Source organism: Scyliorhinus torazame, chromosome 1 (assembly GCF_047496885.1).
Source record: "Scyliorhinus torazame isolate Kashiwa2021f chromosome 1, sScyTor2.1, whole genome shotgun sequence".
NCBI lineage: Eukaryota > Metazoa > Chordata > Chondrichthyes > Carcharhiniformes > Scyliorhinidae > Scyliorhinus > Scyliorhinus torazame.
The window spans coordinates 177,773,961-177,793,072 of record NC_092707.1 but is presented as its reverse complement, the minus strand read 5'-3'; the positions used below and the strand labels follow the sequence as shown (position 1 = coordinate 177,793,072).

At 47.1% G+C, this 19,112-nt stretch overlaps 1 protein-coding gene and 1 long non-coding RNA gene across 2 annotated transcripts in view; one reads left to right on the top strand and one right to left on the bottom strand.

The window, feature by feature from the left end:
* The window catches only part of LOC140417813 (uncharacterized), a 92,463-nt gene extending 75,334 nt beyond the window's left edge, over positions 1-17,129 (top strand). The window contains exon 4 of the long non-coding RNA XR_011944785.1: positions 16,907-17,129. This is a non-coding gene — a long non-coding RNA (uncharacterized lncRNA). The remainder of the gene's footprint in view (positions 1-16,906) is intronic.
* A 273-nt stretch (positions 17,130-17,402) lies between these two features.
* Positions 17,403-18,959, bottom strand: gja9a (gap junction protein alpha 9a). Its single transcript, XM_072501261.1, has one exon. It carries the CDS (start codon positions 18,957-18,959, stop codon positions 17,403-17,405), a length of 1,557 nt encoding a protein of 518 aa, XP_072357362.1.
* Positions 18,960-19,112: the final 153 nt, after the last annotated feature.

Below are 19,112 nucleotides of genomic sequence, written 5' to 3'. Positions count from 1 at the left end.
TTGAAATTCAACCAATCCAGGTTGTCTCTTCCTGGCTCCTTCTGGTGCGCTTTAATTTTGATTACTGCGGCTTCTCGGGGTTTCTAACTGGCTTTTAATAGCGCCTTAATTCTTTGCTGATGTTTGATAGGGGTTCCGCCAGTGGTTATGAACCCTGCAGGGTTGCTGGGAGAGGTGAGTGCATATTTAAAAGATACTTCAGTTCCTGGAGCAGGCCACAGGCTGCAGGGTTGCTGGGAGAGGTGAGTGCATATTTAAAAGATACTTCAGTTCCTGGAGCAGGCCACAGGCTGCAGGGTTGCTGGGAGAGGTGAGTGCATATTTAAAAGATACTTCAGTTCCTGGAGCAGGCCACAGGCTGCAGGGTTGCTGGGAGAGGTGAGTGCATATTTAAAAGATACTTCAGTTCCTGGAGCAGGCCACAGGCTGCAGGGTTGCTGGGAGAGGTGAGTGCATATTTAAAAGAGACTTCAGTTCCTGGAGCAGGCCACAGGCTGCAGGGTTGCTGGGAGAGGTGAGTGCATATTTAAAAGTGCTTAGTTTACAGGTCGAGTGGCGGTTGGAGACTTCACTTCCTGGAACGGGCCTATTGGCTAATTGGAAATCAGGCAGGGTACAAAAGGTGTGGCAGGAGTGCCCTTAGTCACAGAGTGCTGATTGGAACAGAGTGCATCTGAATTTAGGTGAGTGACTGAGTTCGGGTGAGTGGCGAGAGAGGGCTGTGTTTTTGTTGGTGTTCGGGTTTATCCTTGAGGTTCGATTAAAAAAAAAAAAAAAATGTTTTTTAATTATTTAAATTAATTAACTAGTTGAATATGGCTGGACAGGTGATGTGCTGTTGCTGTATGATGATGGAACTGGTGGATCCCATTGAGACCGTCAGTGACCACATCTGCAGCAAGTGTTGGCTGTTTGAGGAACTTCGGCTCAGAATTGATGAGCTGGAGACCGAGCTGCACACACTGCGGCACATCAGGGAGGGGGAAAATTACCTGGACGCTTTGTTTCAGGAGGCAGTCACACCCGGTAGAATAAGTACTGTTAATTCGGACAGTGGTCAGGGACAGAGTGGTGTGACTGCAAGGGAGGCAGGTAGGGGAATCCTGAGTTTAGGAGTTGAGGAGCCTCAGCTCTTGACCTTGTCCAACAGGTATGAGGTACTTGCTCCCTGTGTGGATGAGGAAGAGGGCTGTAGGGAGGATGCGTTGACTGACCACTGCACCGTGGTACAGGAAGCCATTCAAGAGGGGGGAGCAAAAAGACAAGTGGTAGTTGTAGGGGATTCTATAATTAGGGGGATTGATGGCATCCTTTGTAAGCCAGATCGTGAGTCCCACATGCTATGTTGCCTGCCCGGTGCCAGGGTGAGGGACATCTCTGATCGGCTTGAAAGGATTTTAGAGAGGGAGGGGGAGGATCCAGTTGTTGTGGTCCTTGTTGGGACTAACAACATAGGTAAGACTAGGAAAGAGGACCTGTTTTGGAAATATCAAACACTAGGGACTAAATTAAAGATCAGGGGCGTCATTCTCCGACCCCCCGCCGGGTCGGAGAATGGCCGTTGGCCGCCGTGAATCCCGCCCCCGCCCCCGCCGAAGTCTCCGCTCCCGGAGATTGGGCGGGGATGGGAATCGGGCCGCGCCGGTTGGCGGGACCCCCCGCTGGATTCTCCGGCCCGAATGGGCCGAAGTCCCGCCCAGGAATTGCCTGTCCCGCCGACGTAAATCAAACCTGGTATTTACCGGCGGGACCAGGCGGCGTGGGCGGGCTCCGTGGGCGCGGGGCGATCTGACCCCGGGGGGTGCCCCCACGGTGGCCTGACCCGCGATCGGGGCCCACCGATCCGCGGGCGGGCCTGTGCCGTGGGGGCACTCTTTCCCTTCCGCCTCCGCTACGGCCTCCACCATGGCGGAGGCGGAAGAGACTCTCCCCACTGCGCATGCGCGGGAAACTGACAGCGGCCGCTGACGCTCCCACGCATGCGCCACATTTCCGCGCCAGTTGGCGGGGAAACAAACGTCATTTCCGCCAGCTGGCGGGGCGGAAATCCCTCCGGCGTCGGCCTAGCCCCTCAATGTTGGGGCTAGGCCGCCAAAGATGCGGAGCCTTCCGCACCTTTGGGCCGGCGCGATGCCCGTCTGATTGGCGCCGGCTTTGGCGCCAGTCGGCGGACATCTCGCCGTTGGGGGAGAATTTCGCCCCTGGTCCTCCAGGGTTAGATTCTCTGGATTACTACCCGAGCCACGTGCCAATTGGCATAGGGTTGAGAAAATTAGGGAAGTTAACACGTGGCTAAAGGAGTGGTGCGGGAAAGAGGGATTCCATTTCATGGGGCATTGGCATCAGTACTGGGGCAGGAGTGACCTGTACCGTTGGGACGGTCTTCACCCGAACCATTCTGGGACCAGTGTTCTAGCGAATAGGATAAATAGGTTGGTCACAAGGACTTTAAACTAGCAAGTTGGGGGGAAGGGAAGGGTAAAGCTATGGACAGTATAATGGTTAATGGAGAGCAAGGCAGCAGGTTACGTGACAGGTTATTATGTAGAGATATGGGTTCAAAGACAAGGAAAATTAGGAGAAAGGGTAAGAGGAAAAATAATTTGCGATAAGTTACTGATCAAGGTGTTAGGATTCATAACTAAGAAATTAAAAACAGCATAAGTGTACTTTACCTGAATGCTCGTAGTATACGGAATAAGGTGAATGAGTTGATGGCGCAAATCATCGTGAATGACTATGATTTAGTGGCCATTACTGAAACATGGTTAAAAGATGGTCACGACTGGGAGTTAAATATCCAAGTATATCAGACTATACGAAAGGATAGAATGGACGGTAAGGGCGGTGGTGTAGCTTTGTTGTTTAAGGATGGCATCTGGGCAATAGTAAGGGATGATATTGGTGCTATGGAGGACAAGGTTGAATCAATTTGGGTGGAAATCAGGAATAGTAAGGCGAAAAGGTCACTGATAGGAGTAGTCTATAGGCCACCAAATAGTAACAGGATGGTAGGGCAGGCAATAAGCAAAGAAATAACGGATGCATGTAGAAATGGTACAGCGGTTATCATGGGAGATTTTAATCTGCATGTCAATTGGTTTAACCAGGTTGGTAAAGGCAGCCTTGAGGAGGAGTTTATAGAATGTGTCCGGGATAATTTCCTGGAACAGTATGTAATGGAACCTACAAGGGAACAAGCGGTCCTAGATCTGGTCCTGTGTAATGAGGCAGGATTGATTAATGATCTCATAGTTTGGGATTCTCTTGGAAGGAGCGAGCACAATATGGTGGAATTTAAAATACAGTTGGAGGATGACAAGGTAAAATCAAACACTAGTGTTTTGTGCTTAAACAAAGGCGATTACAATGGGATGAGAGAAGAACTAGCTAAGGTAGACTGGGAGCAAAGACTTCATGGTGAAGCAGTTGAGGAACAGTTGGAGAACCTTCCGAGCGATCTTTCACGGTGTTCAGGAAAGGTTCATACCGACAAAAAAGAAAGACGGTAGAAAGGGGAAAAATCGACCGTGGATATCTAAGGAGGTGAGGGAGAGTATCAAATTGAAGGAAAAAACATACAAAGTGGCAAAATTTAGCGGGAGACTAGAGGACTGGGAAGTCTTTAGGGAACAACAGAAAACTACTAAAAAAGCTATAAAGAAGAGTAAGGTGTAGACTATGAAAGTAAACTTGCTCAGAACATAAAAGCAGAGAGTAAAAGCTTCTACAAATATATAAGACAAAAGAGTGGCTAAGGTAAATATTGGTCCTTTGGAAGATGAGAAGGGAGATTTAATAATAGGAGATGGGGAAATGGCTGAGGAGCTGAACAGGTTTTTTGGGTCAGTCTTCACAGTGGAAGACACAAATAACATGCCAGTGACTGATGGAAATCAAGATATGGGGCAAAATTTTCCGGAAACGGCGCGATATCCGCCGACTGGCGCCCAAAACGGCGCAAATCAGACAGGCATCGCGCCGCCCCAAAGGTGCGGAATGCTCCGCATCTTTGGGGGCCGAGCCCCAACATTAAGGGGCTAGGTCGGCACCGGACGAATTTCCGCCCCGCCAGCTGGTGGAAAAGGCCTTTGGTGCCCCGCCAGCTGGCGCGGAAATGACATCTCCGGGCGGCGCATGCGCGGGAGCGTCTGTGGCCGCTGACAGCTTCCCACGCATGCGCAGTGGAGGGAGTCTCTTCTGCCTCCGCCATGGTGGAGGCTGTGGCGGAGGCGGAAGGGAAAGAGTGCCCCCACGGCACAGGCCCGCCCGCGGATCGGTGGGCCCCGATCGCGGGCCAGGCCACCGTGGGGGCACCCCCCAGGGCCAGATCGCCCCTCGCCACCCCCAGGACCCCGGAGCCCGCCCGCGCCGCCTTGTCCCACCGGTAAGGTAGGTGGTTTCATTTACGCCGGCGGGACAGGCATTTTAGCGGCAGGACTTCGGCCCATCCGGGCTGGAGAGTCGCGCGGGGGGGGGCCGCCAAACGGCGCGGCGTGATTCCCGCCCCCGCCGAATCTCCGGTGCCAGAGACTTCGGCAAACGGCGGGGGGTCGGAGAATCTCGCCCATGATAGGTGAGGACCTTGAGATGATTGTAATCACTAAGGAAGCAGTATTGGGCAAGCTAATGGGGCTAAAGGTAGACAAGTCTCCTGGCCCTGATGGGATGCATCCCAGAGTGTTAAAAGAGATGGCTAGGGAAATTGTAAATGCACTAGTGACAATTTATCAAAATTCACTAGACTCTGGGGTGGTCCCAGAGGATTGGAAATGAGCAAACGTGACACCACTGTTTAAAAAAGGAGGTCGGCAGAAAGCGGGTAATTATAGGCCAGTAAGCTTAACTTCGGTTACAGGGAAAATGCTGGAATCTATCATTAAGGAGGAAATAGCGGGGCACCTGGAGGGAAATTGTCCCATTGGGCAGACGCAGCATGGGTTCATAAAGGGTAGGTCATGTCTGACTAATTTGGTAGAATTTTTTGAGGACGTTACCAGTGCAGTAGATAACGGGGAGCCAATGGATGTGGTATATCTGGATTTCCAGAAAGCTTTTGACAAGGTGCCACACAAAAGGTTGCTACATAAACTAAAGATGCATGGCATTGAGGGTAAAGTGGTAGCATGGGTAGAGGATTGGTTAACTAACAGAAAGCAGAGAGCGGGGATAAATGGGTGTTTATCTGGTTGGCAACCTGTAACTAGTGGGGTCCCTCAAGGATCAGTGTTGGGCCCGCAGTTGTTCACAATTTACATAGATGATTTGGAGTTGGGGTCCAAGTGCAATGTGGCAAAGTTTGCAGACGACACTAAGATGAGTGGTAAAGCAAAAAGTGCAGAGGATACCGGAAGTCTGCAGAAGGATTTGGATAGGTTAGGTGAATGGGCTAGGGTCTGGCAGATGGAATTCAATGTTGCCAATTGTGAGGCTATCCATTTTGGGAGGAATAACAGCAGAATGGGTTATTATTTAAACGGTAAGATGTTAAAACATGCTGCTGTGCAGAGGGACCTGGGTGTGCTGGTGCACGAGTCGCAAAAAGTTGGTGTGCCGTTGCAACAGGTGATTAAGAAGGCTAATCGAGTTTTGTCTTTCATTGCTAGAGGGATGGAGTTCAAGACTAGGGAGGTTATGCTGCAATTGTATAAGGTGTTGGTGAGGCCACATCTGGAGTATTGTGTTCAGTTTTGGTCTCCTTACCTGAGAAAGGACATATTGGCACTGGAGGGAGTGCAGAGGAGATTCACTAGGTTGATCCCAGAGTTGAGGGGATTAGATTATGACGAGAGGTTGAGTAGACTCGGACTGTACTCATTGGAGTTTAGAAGGATGCGGGGGGATCTTATTGAAACATATAAAATTATGAAGGGAATAGATAGGATAGATGCGGGCAAGTTGTTTCCACTGGTCGGGGAAAGCAGAACTAGGGGGCATAGCCTCAAAATAAGGGGAAGTAATAAGACCGAATTTAGGAGGAACTTCTTCACCCAAACGGTTGTGAATCTCTGGAATTCCTTGCCCAGTGAAGCAGTTGAGGCTCCTTCTTTAAACGTTTTTAAGAAAAAGACAGATACCTTCCAAAAGGCCTTTGATAAGGTGCCTCACGGGAGACTGCTGAGTAAAATAAGGGCCCATAGTATTTGAGGCAAGGTACTAACATGGATTGACGATTGGCTGTCAGGCAGAAGGCAGAGAGTTGGTTCTTTTTCGGAATGGCAACCGGTGACGAGTGGTGTCCCGCAGGGTTCAGTGTTGGGGCCACAGCTGTTTTCTTTATATATTAACGATCTAGATGACGGGACTGAGGGCATTCTGGCTAAGTTTGCCGATGATACGAAGATAGGTGGAGGGGCAGGTAGTATGGAGGAGGTGGGGAGGCTTCAGAAAGATTTAGACAGTTTAGGAGAGTGGTCCAAGAAATGGCTGATGAAATTCAACGTGGGCAAGTGCGAGGTCTTGCACTTTGGAAAAAAGAATAGAGGCGTGGACTATTTTCTAAACGGTGACAAAATTCATAATGCTGAAGTGCAAAGGGACTTGGGAGTCCTAGTCCAGGATTCTCTAAAGGTAAACTTGCAGGTTGAGTCCGTAATTAAGAAAGCAAATGCAATGTTGTCATTCATCTCAAGAGGCTTGGAATATAAAAGCAGGGATGTACTTCTGAAGCTTTATAAAGCATTAGTTAGGCCCCATTTAGAATACTGTGAGCAATTTTGGGCCCCACACCTCAGGAAGGACATACTGGCACTGGAGCGGGTCCAGCGGAGATTCACACGGATGATCCCAGGAATGGTAGGCCTAACATACGATGAATGTCTGAGGATCCTGGGATTATATTCATTGGAGTTTAGGAGGTTGAGGGGAGATCTAATAGAAATTTACAAGATAATGAATGGCTTAGATAGGGTGGATGTAGGGAAGTTGTTTCCATTAACAGGGGAGACTAGGACCCGGGGGCACAGCCTTAGAATAAAAGGGAGTCACTTTAGACAGAGATGAGGAGAAATTTCTTCAGCCAGAGAGTGGTGGGTCTGTGGAATTCATTGCCACAGAGGGCGGTGGAGGCCGGGTCGTTGAGTGTCTTTAAGACAGAAGTTGATAAATTCTTGATTTCTCGAGGAATTAAGGGCTATGGAGAGAGAGCGGGTAAATGGAGTTGAAATCAGCCATGATTGAATGGTGGAGTGGACTCGATGGGCCGAATGGCCTTACTTCCACTCCTATGTCTTATGGTCTTATGGTCTAAACAATAAAAGGATTCGGGGATATGGTGTACGGGCCGGAGAGTGGAGCTGAGTCCACAAAGATCAGCCATGATCTCATTGAATGGCGGAGCAGGCTCGAGGGGCCAGATGGCCTACTCCTGTTCCTAGTTCTTATGTTCTCTCCTTCCCCATGTTGTCATGTAATCATGTATAATTCCAAATGCATATCGCTATCCGTGTATATGTTAACAGTTTTTCCCTCAGATAACTCTAGTGCCTGTGTGAGCACCACTAGTTCAGCTACTTGTGCGGATTGACCTCCGTCAATCCTTCCTGACCTTATGGTTTCTATCTTATAGAATGTGTCTACATTCTATAAGTTAGAAACTGCCCACCCAGTCCAGGGTGATCCTTCCACATATTTTCGTGACCCATCTACAAAGACGGTCTGCTCAGCTGTTGTTAATGATGTGTCTTTTATTCTACCTTCTCCTTCATCTCTGCCTACATCTCCACATGTGTGTGGCTCTCCAGTATCTAAAATCCCTTCTGCTGGATTCTCCCCTATATCTCTTACTATTACTACGGACTTGCTTGGGGGTAGGAGGACAGCTTCCCACTTGGCCCTCCTTATGTTCGAGACTGACCTCAATTTCCCCGTATTTAACATTTCCACCAAGGTGTGCTTGGTGTGGAGGATTATGTTCCCTGCCATCACTACTGGTTCGCTAATTCTTACGGCCCAGGCGGCACAATCTAAAGCGGCTATGCATCTTGGCAACCCGGTGACTGTTGGTCCCTCTGCAGTCGAATAGTACCCTATGGGTCTCCTCTTGTCGCCATGGTCCTGTGTCACTACTGCGGAATAGAATCCTCCCTCATTGCTACAATGGATATGAAAGTCTTTATTCGAATCTGGTAACCCTAGTCCAGGGGCTGATATTAGTTCTGTTTTTAGTTTACTGTAAGCCTCTTCCTGCTCCGGTCCCCATTTTATGGGCTCTAACGCTGGTTTTCCCACTTTGACTAGTCTCGATATTGGTTCGCCTAATTTTGCGAATCCCGGAATAAAAATTTTGGCTATAGTTGAATAACCCTAACACCTTCCTGACCCCTCTTATGGTGATGGGTCGCGGCATTTGTTGAATTGCCTGCTTCCGATCTGCTGATATTTCTTTAAGTCCTTGGGATATAAGGGGCGAAATTCTCCCCAAACGGCGCGATGTCCGCCGACTGGCGCCCAAAACGGCGCCAATCAGACGGGCATCGCGCCGCCCCAAAGGTGCGGAATGCTCCACATCTTTGGGGGCCGAGCCCCAACATTGAGGGGCTAGGCCGGCGCCGGAGGGATTTCCGTCCCGCCAGCTGGCGGAAACGGCCTTTGTTGCCCTGCCAGCTGGCGCGGAAATGACATCCCCGGGCGGCGCATGCGCGGGAGCGTCAGCGGCCGCTGACAGTTTCCCGCGCATGCGCAGTCGGGAGAGTCTCTTCCGCCTCCGCCATGGTGGAGACCGTTGCGGAGGCGGAAGGGAAAGAGTGCCCCCACGGCACAGGCCCGCCCGCGGATCGGTGGGCCCCGATCGCGGGCCAGGCCACCGTGGGGGCACCCCCGGGGTCAGATCGCCCCGCGCCCCCCCCAGGACCCCGGAGCCCACCCACGCCGCCTTGTCCCGCCGGTAAATAGGTACTCTAATTTACGACGGCGGGACAGGCAATTTATCGGCGGGACTTCGGCCCATCCGGGCCGGAGAATCGAGCGGGCGGGCCCGCCAACCGGCGCGGCCTGATTCCCGCCCCCGCCGAATATCCGGTACCGGAGACTTCGGCAACTGGCGGGGGCGGGATTCACGGCGGCCAACGACAATCTGACACCCAAGGTGTCCTAGATATAGGACCTGTGCCTTCCCGATTTGTGCCTTCTTGGGGCTTACCTTTAACCCTGCAGTTTCTAACTCGTGTAGGATTAGGTACAGTGCTTCCTGGTGTCCCGACTTGGACCCTGAAGCTATTAGGATATCGTCTACATATTGTAGGGCCGTGCTGCCCTCTGGTAGTTCTACCCTACTCAGGATGTCACTCATTACCCGATGGAAGATAGCGGGGCTGTTGTGGAATCCCTGTGGTAGGCGAGTCCATTGTCTGTCCCCTACTGTAGAGGCAAATTTGTCCTGGGATTCTGGATCCAATGGTAGGGACCAGAATCCATTGGCTATGTCCAATACTGTGAATATTTTATGTTCCTGCGACAGTCCATTCAGGATTGTCGAGGGGTTTGCTACAATGGGGTGCAATTTGGGATTGACTTTATTAAGTCCGGTATAGTCTATCGTGAACCTGTACCTCCCATCAGGCTTGATTACTGGCCAGGTTGGGGAGTTAGTGGTGCTTGTGGTCTCCCTTAGGATTCCCCTCTCCACTAACCCTTTGACTATTTCTACTACGGCCTTTTCTGCCTCTGGCTTAATTGGATACTGTCGGTAGGGCTTATGCTCTGGTCCTGGTACCCTTATCGGGTCCGTTTTAGTCAGTCCAGTATCTAATTTTGTCTCCGCCCACACTCTGGGGATGGAAGCACAGATGGCTCCGAACCCCCCTGTCTCTAATTCCCAATTTCTGGCGGTGACTGTGGCCACCTTAATGGTTTCCAAGTGATTTGTAAGTTTCCCTATTTTAGTTTTCCAACCGTCCTGTCTTGGCCAAATCAATTCTCCCTTTCCACAATCGATTAAAACTTTATATTCCTTCATTAAATCATTTTCCATTCTTGTACCCTCGTTATTTTGGCATACAAAGAATCTCATGGGTATATATAAATTATTTATTTCTACTAACGTGGTTTCGCTCAGGTAGGCGGGTGTTTTGTTCCCTCCTATCCCGGTTAGGCGAATCATTTTTTTTGTATGGGGTAAGGGTAGGTTGGTAACAGATATGGACGCTCGTGTGTCCACTAGCATCTCACATTGTCTGCCCCCTACTAGTGCAGACACATAAATTCTTCCCTCCTTTTTACCCTTGGGAGTGGGGGCTGCAGACAGTCAGCCCTGCTGACCTCGGAGGTTCCGTGATCCCTCCGGTTCTGTGGTGGTCCTGGATCGGGTTGGGGGTCTCCCATGCTTCTCCCAATACGCTGCCTCTGAGTGTCCATACTTATTACAGTGGCTGCAATGCTTCCCACTGTCTCCTGGTCTGTCTCCTTTCTGTGGGGCCCTGCAATCCCTCGCATCGTGCCCTTGCCGGCTACAATTGTGGCAGGTCAGTTGCGGCTTGGCCCAGTTCCCATTACTGGGGGTTGCTACTCTTTCTGGTCTTGCTCTGACCTGGGATGTCTCCTCTACCTGTACACCGCTAGCCCACTCTACCAACTCGTCGTAATCCTGGGACATAATCACTCCCATTTTTAGGATAGCCTGATGGGCACTAGAGAGTCCATTTTTAAAAACTTGGATGAACGCCCGATCCCCAAGGCATGGGTTCCCTTGCCCTGAGCACTCTTGGTACACGTGGAACAATTGTTCCCCGTATTCAGAAGCTCCTTCCCCTTTCTGCTGTCTTGTGGTAGTGATCTTGCTCCAGTTAGTGGGAGCGTTCCCTAACACTCTCTGGATTTCCGTTTTAAATTGGGCGAAGGGGTCCTGCTGTGCATCTATCTCTGCTGTTAAAGCGACGGCATGTGTCCACCGTCCCCCGTTATAATCCTGGGCTGCAGGAGTGGCGGGTCCGCCAGCTACCTGCCTCCACTTATCTGCTGGACAGGCTGCCCTGACCAGCTGGTGTACGTCTCTTAGGTGTAACTGGTGTCCTACCCAGATTGTGTCTAATTCTTCCCAGAATTTGGTGTTTGTGCTTCTAGGTTGTAATTTGCCCAGGGAAGCCATTATCTGCTGTCTCTCACCTGGGGTAAAGGGTTTATAATTCGCTTTTGGCTGCGCATCTGTTCCCCCTCAGGTTATTGGCGCTAAATTGTATTCTAACGCCACCCCACCCTGCCGGAGGGGCGGTTGGCCCCTGCTGTGTGGGCTCGTAAGGGGGTAGGGGATCGGTTTCCCCCCCTCCCTTGTTCTCTCAACACGTGGTTGTGTTTCTCCAATTCCCTTACTCTAGATTCTAATTCCCTGATCTTATCTTTGTCTTCCTTCCACTTTTCAGCAGAGGTGCCTACTTGTCAATTAGTCCTGCTAACTGATGTACTAACATTATCGCTATCTTTTTAGTCTTGTTTCTCTTCTCTTTGTCCATCCAACCCCTCTGTTGTTCTGAGGTCTGTGAAGTGTCCCAGCTGTCCTTCTTCATCTTTTTTATCAACACTTGTCTGTCTGTCATATATGTCTCGATAAGAGAACCTGCAGATCCCCTTTTTATATCATTGCCTGTCATCTCGCAGACTTCAATACCCCCGGTTACTATGAGTAAACTGTGCTCTCTACTGGAGAGACTTCACTACCCCTCAGCCAGTATTACTACCCTAGCACCGACTGTACGGCCGCAGCTGCCTCCTAGCAAAGTGGGCTCTCTACTGAAGGGACTTCACTACCCCCAGCCACTATTACTATTCCAGCGCCGCGCTATCGCTACCGTCTCTCAGGGTTTGACTTATACTCACGGTGTCCACTATTACCACCTCGGCAACGTGCTTCTCCACCGGAGTTCGGCTCTAGGTCAGAGTTGATCAGCTCCTTTTCCGCACCGCTAATAAGACATTGGGCAGCCCAGTACCCAACTTATGCTCTACTTTCATACAAGAACTCTGCGTTTGTTCGCCACTACAGAGTTCGGGGTTAGCCGATTTCTGACACTTGTGCTTCACAATCCTTAGTGCCTTTGGTGCCTCAATACCCACTTCAAATCCTGACCTTCGCGTGGGAGATTCCTCCTCTTGACAGCCAGTCTAAGGCTGGGCGTTTGGGGCAGCTCTACCTTGTCCGTTTGTTGATCAGCACAGGCCACAAATCCTTAATACTATTCAGCAGTTAGTACCAAACCTGATCTATTATCATGTCACTATACAGTCAAGACTTATAGCACTATGCTTATCACTATAGGTACCTTGTTTTAAACTGCACCTTTTGACCTGTCTGACTCCTGAAGATTCGAAACGATCTTTACCCCGGCTTTCCGATCGAGGCCTTCGATCGGAACTCACCAGAAGTAAGACCCTGCCAGACTACGCCAATATGTTGTGAGAAAAATCAACCACTTCAGGAGTCAGACTCGCTGTGTTCAAATAAGTGCAGTTTTATTGTTACATGAAGCTTCGGGAGAAAGCGTACATACCCATACGGTAGCCAGCCTTTCTCCCGGTTTGAATGGCAGTCATTCATTTTATACTTTGGGTTCACAATGAGCCCAGATACAAACCAATTATCACCTTGTTATCTTTAAACATTTTTATAGATTGTACATCGCTATTTGTAAGCGCTTTGCCATTTACACATGGCCACAGTCAAAGAGGTTTTACAGGTTACAGGCGGCAGCAGGAAAGTAGTATCGATTGTCCCTTCATTTTAGGAAATGGCCCAAGACATTCGTATTAGCATATCATTGTGTACACCTTCCTGAAGTCAGCTTTATTCAAGTGGTGTCCCGCATTTATGTATTTCTTAATCTTCCTGTCTGGCTACCTTTGTCCTGGATCTGTTCTTATCTGTCCTACTGGCACTCCGCTGGGCTCCAGGCATCAGTTATGTCTGCTTTATTCTCTGTGTCTCCATCTTGTGTGTCAGGCAGCCATCTTCTGTGCACAGTGCCCTTCCGAACCATTTCCCACTTCAATCTTATTTGTCCTTCTCTGCACCTGCAGCATGCACCATTGCTGTTTCAATATATATGTTAAAAATACATTTAAAAAAATCATCACTACTGGATACAATCAATGTGCCTTATTGCTCCCAAAAATAGAGTGAAAATTGATGAACGTAGGTGTGAGAGGGAGGAATATTTGTATTATACCACTAAAATATTAAAACATACTGTGTCAAATTATACTTGTACGTACAATTTGCTTTTGAGTATCTATGTTTTCACCATGGAGAGGTAACAATAAAGTGGAGTCATTTTAAGGCCTGACCTGTTTCGTAAAAGTCCCTTTGACCATTCTGGGAAACAGATTATAGCAGATTTTATCTGCTACAGCAACATCCTGAACTTAGTCCTTTTTCCAAAGATGTGAAAGTAGCATTTTAGGTGGCACTGAAGTGTATGATTAATAACCCAATTGCACACCGCTTACAAAAACGTTACATCCATGAGACAAAAACATTGAATCGCGACATAATCCCTTACAAAATTACATTTGTTTTAATATTAGTTATGATTAATGTAGTAAAAAAACAGCATATGCAATTTATTCAATTTAAGGGAAAGACCATTATAAACTTACAAGTGGGTAAAAGGATTTCTGCAATTGGAAAATAGAACATGAGTCACTTGGCTGTACATTGTGTGCCCTCTTTATAGCTATTATAAACAGGAATCTCAAGATTAGAACTAATGAGCAAATTAGTTAAAGTTTGGCAACCACTCCATTAACTAAAAGCTTGCTGTCACAACGTTCCTCCTGTTGGCTTTGTTCTTTCTTTTTCCATTCTGTCTGCCTGCCAAATTGCCCCTATAACCCATCCATGTATGGTGTTTTGTAGCTGTTAAGGAAGGAAGGATGGGGAAGCGCATGAGCATCTCCATGCTGCTGTTTACCCACAACTCTGAGTTAAGATGTAATGGGCAGATGATATGCACAGTGATATTTTTCAACTTAAATACACTTCGGGAGAATGGAGTCCACTATTCACTATGAGAAGTGCAATATTCCAAATATTCCATCATTTTAAATGGGATAAATGTGTAATATTCAGTGAATTCCATTTGATAAGTAGCTTAGGATGAAACCCAATTTTCAAATATTTAGAAAAAGAATAAAATCAGGACGTTCTTTCACAAGAAAACTTCAGTTATGTTTTATAAATGTATTTGCTTTTTATAGTACTTGCTTGTCCAGTATTGGGAACAAATGTTTCAGAGCCTTTTACACCACATACTTGTTGTTTGCAACACTGTGAATTATTTTAATGCAAATGTTAAAATTGCATTCATGAATTTGTAGCTTCAGTGACGAGGATGAATAAATTTGAAAACAATTAGATGGGTCTCCTCAGCCAAGAACATTCAATGAAAGGAAACACTTACCTTTTTGGGAAAGAAAATCCACATTAAATATATTTTATAAAAGCAAATTACTGCGGATGCTGGAATCTGAAACCAAAGAGAAAATGCTGGAAAATCTCAGCAGGTCTGGCAGCATCTGTAGGGAGAAAAAAGAGCTCACGTTTCGAGTCCAGCTGACCCTTTGTCAAAGCTAAATATATTTTGTTCATCCTGTTGAGTGCGCTTGGAAAGAGCTGGGAACATCAGCAGAAAGTTCGAACCAGGTAACAAATGGCAAAACGGAAGAAGAGTTTGGAGTTGTGTCTGGGATTCCCTCTCTAAGCTTCTCTGCCTCACCATTCCTTTGAGACGCTCTTTAAAACCCACCTTTTTAACCAAGCTTTTGGTCCTCTGTGGCTTGGTGTTAAATTTTGTTTGCTAACGCTCTTGTGAAACATTGAATACATTAAAGGTGCTGTATAATATCAGCAATGACTTGTTGTGCAACATAAGATATTGAAACTATAGTTTGGTCCTTTGAAGTAGGTTGTTTTGTTCAAGTAGGAAAAACTGATGCTGCACAATCTTATATCTTGTAGCATCGGAACCTATTACGCAATGAAATTACGTGTTATTCAACTTTTAGCTAAGGCCAATTAACTAAACCAAACAATAAGTGTCTCACTGTCAGATCACAGTTTGGAATGACAATAGTCCGCAGCAGCAGCTAAAACATTCTTCCAACATTGAATTTTCTATTATTTCTACTTCACCCTTGTCGTATTACTTATGCCATTCAGTAGAATCCTCAGAATTGAAATGATAAAATTCAGGAACATCTGTGCCGCGAGTTAGTGTACCTACTTTTGTTAATTCTTCTGAACCCTTAAGTGATGATGATAGTTAGAGTTCAAGTGAGGTGAACTCAGATTTATCACCTGCATTATTGGCTATCTGCATATGATTACACCCAAGAGAATAAAAGTGAACCTGACCCATTCCACAGTGCCAACATTCTTTATGATTATTACTGATGCTAGTGTATTGAACTCTTGTATTACAAATTTTCAACTACAAATGTCTTTCTATGTTGTAAAGTAATATAAAATACACCCATGAGCATGTTGGAGAATTTTTGTGTTATTAACAATTGATAGAGTCGCTCCCAACTTTAAAGTCTAAATCAGATGAAATTAGGGAACTGAAACAAGCAAAGGTACAGCAATACTTTTGTCGAAGTCCTGTGGGACACCGTTCAACATATAATGCGGACTACACAGGCTAAATATTTTGCGAAACCAACTAGCTTTAACTAAATAATTGGAGCTCTAAATTAATCAACAATAAATGGGAAATGATCTTAAGAATGAAAATAGCCCCAAGATACCATTCAAAGAGAAGAGGGAAGGTACTAAATGATTATAAACGTCATAATAGAGTCTCGGAAGGAAACACCCTGGAATTATTTAAGAAACAATGTAAAAATGTCAGGGTCTCTTGGGAAGGATGAAATAGGATGGTCCAAATGTCTTTGTTCATTGCTACTTAGCAGTAAAAGCTGGGGTGGCATGGTGGCGCAGTGGTTAGCACTGCTCCCTACAGCGCTGAGGACCCAGGTTCGATCCCAGCCCTGGGTCACTGTCCGCGTGGAGTTTGCACATTCTCCCCGTGCATGCATGGGTTTCACCCCCACAACTTGAAGATGTGCAGGGTAGGTGGATTGGCCACACTAAATTGCCCCTTAATTGGAAAAAAATAATTGGGTATACTAAATTTTTAAAAAGCAGTAAAAATCAGAAGTGGCGGCAGCGGTGTCGTGGGTATTGTCATTGGACCAGTAATCCACAGACCCTGGGACCCGGGTTCGAATCCCACCACAGCAGATGATTGAATTTGAATTCAATAAAAATCTGTATTTAAAGTTTTTAAAAGTCTGATGAATGACCATGAATCCATTGTCATAAAAACCTATCTGGTTCGCAATGCCCTTTATGGAAGGAAGGAAATCTGCACGCTATTATAATCTGTCTGAATCCTATTGGCTGGGGACTGGGTGCGGGACAATTATTAGTATAAATAGAGCTGGCCAGTGTGGTACCGGCTAGAGAAGGAAGCAGTGGTGAACTATGGCTGCTAAGTATATATTGTTGTCAATAAAGTTACTTTCTGTTTGACTCTGAAAACACGTGCTGGATTCTTCGTGGCCCTCACACCAGCCTTACCTGGTCTGGCCTACACATAACTCCACATCCACAGCAATATGGTTGACTCTTAAATGCCCTCTGAAGTGGGCAATTGGGGATGGAAAATAAATGCTGGCCCAGTCAGCAATTCCCACATCCCATGAATGAATTTTTATAAATTGAAAATCTGTCTAACTTGTCTTTTGGTACTAATTACTCGGCAGCTTATATCTTCGGGTGTATACAGCCGGAATGATCATAGCAAAATGAATGTCTTGCCGAAGTCAAGAATCACTGAACTACATGATCTACTTTCTCATTGTTGCCAATAGCAGTTCCATGCTTCATTAATTTATCTATTAAAATTTATATTGACAGCATAGAGGGTGGTTCAACTTGCAACAATCAAGATGTGGCAGACTGCACTTTCCTACTTTGATCCACTTTTACAGGGCCACAAAACTCAAGAACTTTCTGCTTGGCTGCAATCAACAGACTTTTAAATCTAGCTCAGGATTACCTACCCACCTTTTCCTGATTTACTTATTTGTTTAAGTATTGTTGGTGCCCAGTACTTTTGATTTCGGCCCCTCCAGTCTAGTTCCTCAATTTTAAAAAAAGTTTGAAGGTCTATGTACATTAAATAGTCCTGTTTTTTATTGTATGGAATAAAGAGAGCTGTGTTTGGGATATTCAAGTCTTTATTCACTGTATCTAATCCATAGTCATGATTTCAATAGGCCAACATAGGTACTCACATAACTGCTGATCTAAAGGTGAACCCAAGTATTTGAGACAAAACAACCCCACTATGCTAAGATTCAAGTATATACTCTTGTATTTAACAGAGATAAGGTATTAATTAAACTGACGATCATATCTGGAGATCGGGGGGAGCACGCCTGCCGCTGCCGTTACTTGCCAATGACATTCTCCGGGAGGGAGGGAGAGCCTGGGCGCTACCGCCATTCCGACTGTGCTTCGATTCTGAACTGGATTCACAGGTTGATTCGGGGGTGTCGGGTCGGCTGGGCCGTTTCATGTCCGTTTTCGAAGCTGCCCGTGCTCTGGTGGCCCCAAAGCCATATCTTCCCTTGTTACCTGGTTCAGATTCCGTGGCAGAACCGGCTTGCTCCACCACCCTGGCGCAGTTAAAGGAGGTGCCGACTCGGCGGAGTTTGCGACTGGTGCTGGCTGGAACCGTGGGGAAAGATGCCATGCCCATGTGGAGGATCGGGTATAACACACCGGCCGTGGACAGCTCCATCTGACCGGAGGAATATGAGTTTGTAGTGGGGAGGCCACTGACAGGGAGGGAGGCAGTGTTGGAGTGCTCAGTCAACTCTTCACTCCTTTGGCTGGGAACCTCAGGCTCGTTTGACTTCTTCGGCCCTTCATTGCAACTCAGTGCAATGTTGGAATGTGCTTGGAAATGATTGACCATTGGATGCTCCTGTTGCTCTTCTTTATGACTTTGTACCAGGTCATCCTGGATGAGTTTGAACTCAGACGTTGGTGTAAATATTGGATACAGTGTGGCCTCTGCTGGCTTCTCCAGCAGTAAACTGTAACCACAGGGGGCACTGGGCATCATGGTTCGTGGGAGCCCAGTTGCAGCGAGAGAGAACTGCTGAGCACCCGAGGTCTTCTGTGATTTGTTGGCATAGATATCCCCCATGTCCTCTTTCAGTTTGGGATAATATCCAAGAAGCCCCAGTTCAATTTTCTTGCAGCCCAAATGAATGATTTCGAGAATGTTTAAAAACAAGGACACTGCTGCAATGCACAGCATGAATAATATGAAAACCGTCTTCTCAGTGGGCCTGGATACAAAGCAATCAACGATATTGGGGCAAGGAGATCGTTTACATTTGTACAAAGGATCCAATTCAAGTCCATATAGCAAAAACTGACCCATCATAAATCCTACTTCAACCACAGACCTGGTGAGAATGTGCAGGATGTAAGTGCGTAGCAGAGATCCTCTCAGAGGCGCTTTGTTTAATTTTCTGTGCTCCAGCTGCCTTAACTCCCGCTCTAATCTACGCCTGTCTTCTGCTATTGTCTCCGTCTCTTCCAGTTCACCCTTCAGCTCTACTTTCTTCTTCTGTCTTTCTTTCTCCAGTGCCCTGAGCCTGTACAGGGCATGGCCCATGTACACCAGGGATGGCGAAGACACAAAGATGACCTGCAGGACCCAGTATCGTATGAGCGAGATCGGGAAAGCCTTGTCGTAGCACACGTTTCTGCAGCCAGGTTGCTCTGTGTTGCAGATGAACTCCGACTGCTCATCATTCCACACATCTTCAGCAGCCACTCCGAGGACAAGCATGCGGAATATGAAAAGGATTGTCAGCCATATTTTCCCAACAATGGTGGAGTGGACATGAACTTCTTCCAAAATCCCTCCAAGGAAATTCCAGTCGCCCATCCTCACTGATTTATTTCAGTATAGAGTCCTAACAACAGAAATTATTGTCATTTTAGATGGGCAGTTTGTTCAACTAACAGTTCCTCCATAGCTTAGAAACTGATAAATTTGATAGGAAAGGGTATTAAGGGTTGCACGTACAAGGAAGGTAGA